A 4,316-nucleotide genomic window follows, 5' to 3' on the forward strand; every position below is an offset into this window, starting at 1 on the left:
GGCGGGGGGGACAGGGCCCCTCTCCCTCTGCCATCCCCTCTCACCACAGCTGCAGGGATGCCTTGGCAGTGCCAGCCCCAAGCACGTGGGCAATGGGATGTGGTTTGCCTGGGGTCAGCCACCCGTCACCGTGGGTGTCAGGGAGATACCCACGCAGCCATGCCAGAGCTGGATGTGCAGGCTCCGTGATGCCCATCGCTGCGAAAGCGGCTCTGTACCCCTCTGGGATGAGCGATGGCAGCAGGTCCTGTGCGCAGGGGCTGCAGGCACTGGCTGGGCACAGATATATATACATATATATACCTACCACCCCTCCCCCACTGTCTTGCACACTCCTCCTCTCTCTGCATCCTCCGCCATCTCTCACATGCTCACACATGCCTTGGGAGCACTTACAGCCTCCCACGCTCACATCGCATGTGTAAATGTGGCACGTGGCTGGCTGTGCTTGCACGCGTTGGCTGCTGGGAGAGCATCCCCAGGGACGTGCCTCCAAACTCAGGTGTGCTAATGCACTCACACTCTAGCTCCCCTGCCAGCTTAGGAGTCCCCCGAGAGCACCTTGGGCCCTGGGTCCAGGAGGGAGGTCATGCTGGAGATGCTTCTTGCAGCCCTAAGCCCATGAAAGGGGGGACAGAGGGAGGGATCTCCTGCTTCTCATTCGCCCCAAGGTGCTTTTGTTGTCCCTTGCAGCTACCTGGATGGAAACCAGTTCACTCAGGTCCCGGGGCAACTCTCTACCTTCAAGTATCTGCAGCTTGTGTAAGTAGCCGGGAGCAGGAGCCCAGGCAGCTGGAGGCATTGCTGGAACTTGTGGGTGAGGGCAGGGGCTGTCTCTGTGGTGTGTGATCCTGAGGAGGGGTCTGGCAGTGTTAGGGGACCCCTGGCATCCCTCTGTGTCCCCCCTCTGCTCTGGAACACAGCTGGCTGGCAGTGATGCTCAGCCTCTGGCTGCTCACCACCTGGCATGGAATAGAGGGGGGACAAGTGGCATTGCTGCCATCACCCTGTGCGACAGCCCTGCTGCTCCCTTGGAGGCTATGCTCTGCTGCTGTTTGCACCCCATTCCAGCTGAGCAGGCTGGGGAGCAGGGAGAGGGGACAGCGCCCAGCTGGCTCCAAGACCTGGGGTTTCTGTTTTCCAGCGATCTGAGCAACAACAAGATCAGCTCCCTGAGCAACTCCTCCTTCACCAACATGAGCCAGCTCACCACCCTGTAAGTGCGGTCCCTGCGGTGCCACACGGGGCTGCAGCCCAGCTGAGCCATGTGGGCTGTTCTAGGGGACCCCAAAGCCTGGGGGGTGCTGGGGACACCAGGGTCTCCACCCTCGGCCTGGGTGAAGCTGTGGTTTGAGATGCAGCTCACACAGGGGCAGCGTGTAGCCCAGGGCGGGTTCCTTGCAACACACACAGCTGTGTTGTCTGCTTCCCTCCGCAGGATCCTCAGCTACAACTCCCTGCAGTGCATCCCTCCGCTGGCCTTCGAGGGCCTCCGCTCCCTGCGGCTGCTGTAAGTACCGGCCCATAGCCCTGCTCACAGCCCTGCTTGGCTCCTTCTCTGCTGCTGCCTGTGTCCCTGTGTCCCCTGTGCCTGCTTGGAGCTGGGTGCAGGCAGGTGGGCAAGGTAGAGGCTGCAAAAGGAGCATAGGAAGGTTCATATGCTCTCGGAGCAGACGGTGCATTTGCTACAGTGACACTGTGGTGGGGGTCCAGTTCTGCCACCCACACCTGGACCCGTGGGGTGGGGCTGCAGTCCTTGCTGCCCACCTTGGAGCCCTGGGCATCAAAGGACCTTGTGTTCTCTTCAGGTCTCTCCATGGCAATGACATTTCCAGCCTCCCTGAGGGCATCTTCGCAGATGTCACCTCCCTTTCCCACCTGTGAGTATCTCCTCCCACTCCTCGGGGCTCGGGGCTGGATGCAGGCTCCATAGACCTTTAAAAACCACTGGGCTGAGCTTGGCTTCCCTGGAGGGTGAGCTGCCTTCTCCCGTCTTCTCTGGGCTGGTACCTGTGACATCATTTGTTGGATAGCGCTGTGACCTGCTGCCCATGCTCAGGCTCAGATCCAGATGTGCCGCTGAGTCTCCCAGTGCTGCTGGGATGTCCCTATGGTCTTAGGTAGATGTGGTGTAGGATCCTTCCCCAACCCACCAGATCTCTGGGGTCCCCCAAGATGTAGGTCAAGCCATGCAAAGTAGTGTCGCAGCTGTGGTTTGCCAGGGGCTGCTCTGACACACACCAGCGTGTTGCTTGCCTTCTGCCAGTGCAGTTCCCTGCAACAGCCCTCCAGTCTGTCATCAGGTATCCTCCTGCCAGTGGTGGTGTTTCAGCCCCTCTTTGAGTGAGCCTGCACCCCAGGAGCACTGCCCTATACCCACCACCTGGGGCCAGGGTTTAACTTTGCTCATAGTGTCTTTTTGGTCCCCTCCCTGTCTCTGCTAAGCTGTTCCCAGCTGCCTGCTCCTGGCATCCTGGGGGTCTCAGGCTGTTCTGTCAGTCTGCAAAGAGCATCTTGATTTCCAGTCCTGGCCTCCTTGTTTTTTGGGGAGCAACACTGCTTGCTCTGCTCCAATTTCCCTTGGCTGTGCTGCCTTCACTGCTGCCAGCCGACACTGCTGGTTCCCACAGGCTGAGCTGTGCCACAGCCAGTGCTGTGGGTGCTGTAGGACTGGGTTTGTCAGCCCCAGCAGATCTGCTGTCCCTACTGCCTGCCCTCTGGGCTGCCATCTCCTTCCTTTGTCACATGTGTTGGTCACATCAGCCCTCCATCACTGCTGACCTTTGCAGTCAAGGAGGATTCAAAGAGACACCCAGGCCCTCCGCCTCCCACAAATTCCACTGTTTCCGTACCCTTCTCTGCTGTGGAGCAGAGCAACCCTCCATCCTCCTCCTCCTTTCCCAGAGCAATCCTTCACTTTCCCCCAATGCTGTCTGCACAAGCTCTGGCCGTGACCCACTGCTCATTCCCACCAGCCCACTCCTGTGTCTCTGTCCTGCAGGCTTGTGTGGCAGAGCCCGGGCTGGCCCTGCAGCTCCCATGCAGGTCCTGTTATTTCTGCATGGCCTCAAGGTACTCTGTCCAGTTTGCTGACCCCAGGCAGCTTTGCCCATGTACTGGAGAGGGATTGCCAAGAATTTCTGTGTGGACAGTGGAGGAGAGCCCGAAGAGGGCAGAGCACGAAGCACTGCATGGGCTGTGGGTCTGGCAGCAGGGTGGTCTAACTGGGCAGCATTGTGGGGCTGTGTGTCCCAGTCCTCCCATTGTGAGCAGCACCTCTGGTGGGTCCAGAAATGGAGGAGGACTGTTTTGCCCATCATGTGGCATCCCGGTCAAGTGACAGAGTTGTGCCCAGTTCCCTCTGTGTGGCAGCAGGTGCAATTTTGCCCCTCTCCTCATGCAGAGCCATTGGGGCCAACCCCCTGTACTGCAGCTGCAACCTGCGCTGGCTCTCCAGCTGGGTCAAGACGGGCTACAAGGAGCCAGGCATTGCCCGCTGCGCTGGGCCCCCCGACATGGAAGGAAAGCTGCTGCTCACCACCCCTGCCAAGAAATTTGAGTGCCAAGGTGAGAGGTGCCCATGCTGTCTATCCATGCCCTCCCCTGGGCACCCAGCAGAGCAATGCTTTGTGAGTCTGGCTGGCTCCAGGATTTCATCTGTTGAGCTGCCTTGTGGAGGAGGGGGAGCAGCATGCTTCCATCCTCTTACCTGCCTGGTGGCACATCACTGGTGACTGAGCAAACTGGTGCCTGTCCCACTGCCTGGTGCACAGCCCCTTGGCAGGACAGGCTCTGCTCCCAGCAACACTTTGCCCCCACATCGGTGGGGTGCCAGCTTTGCCCCCACATCGGTGCCCACAAAAGGACGTGTCCCCATCACTCCTTGCACTGATGGTCATCTCCGTGCCTCCCGTCTCACAGGCCCACCCGCCCTGAGCGTCCAGGCCAAGTGCAATCCCTGCCTCTCCAGCCCCTGCCAGAACCAGGGCACCTGCCACAATGACCCCCTTGGCTCCTACCGCTGCGCCTGTCCCAGTGGCTACAAGGTACCCTGGTCCCTACAAGGTACCCTGATCCCAGGGGTCCCCAGTGCGTGGGGACATGTCCCTGCAGAGGGCAGGGGAGCAGAGCAGGGCCTCTGCCATGCCCCTGGGGCTTGCTGTCTTCGGGTCCACCTACCCTCCCTGTGTGCCACAGCATCCTGCTGAGAGGGATGGGGAGAGCTGGGCGGGTGCTGTGGCACCCTCCTCGCTCCCACTTTTCCGTCCTTCCCCAGGGCAGGGACTGCGAGGTGGCACTCAGTGGCTGGGCCTCCC

General features: G+C 60.4%; 1 protein-coding gene across 1 annotated transcript in view; it reads left to right on the forward strand.

The window, feature by feature from the left end:
- Positions 1-4,316, forward strand: part of SLIT1 (slit guidance ligand 1) — a 50,801-nt gene that overhangs the window by 40,141 nt on the left and 6,344 nt on the right. Inside the window, 7 exon segments of the mRNA XM_017726110.1 lie at positions 694-762; positions 1,145-1,216; positions 1,439-1,510; positions 1,809-1,880; positions 3,404-3,567; positions 3,922-4,046; positions 4,277-4,314. Coding sequence (XP_017581599.1) covers positions 694-762; positions 1,145-1,216; positions 1,439-1,510; positions 1,809-1,880; positions 3,404-3,567; positions 3,922-4,046; positions 4,277-4,314 — 612 coding nt within the window.

This window comes from Corvus brachyrhynchos, unplaced genomic scaffold (genome assembly GCF_000691975.1).
Source record: "Corvus brachyrhynchos isolate BGI_N302 unplaced genomic scaffold, ASM69197v1 scaffold61, whole genome shotgun sequence".
NCBI classification, from domain to species: Eukaryota; Metazoa; Chordata; class Aves; order Passeriformes; family Corvidae; genus Corvus; species Corvus brachyrhynchos.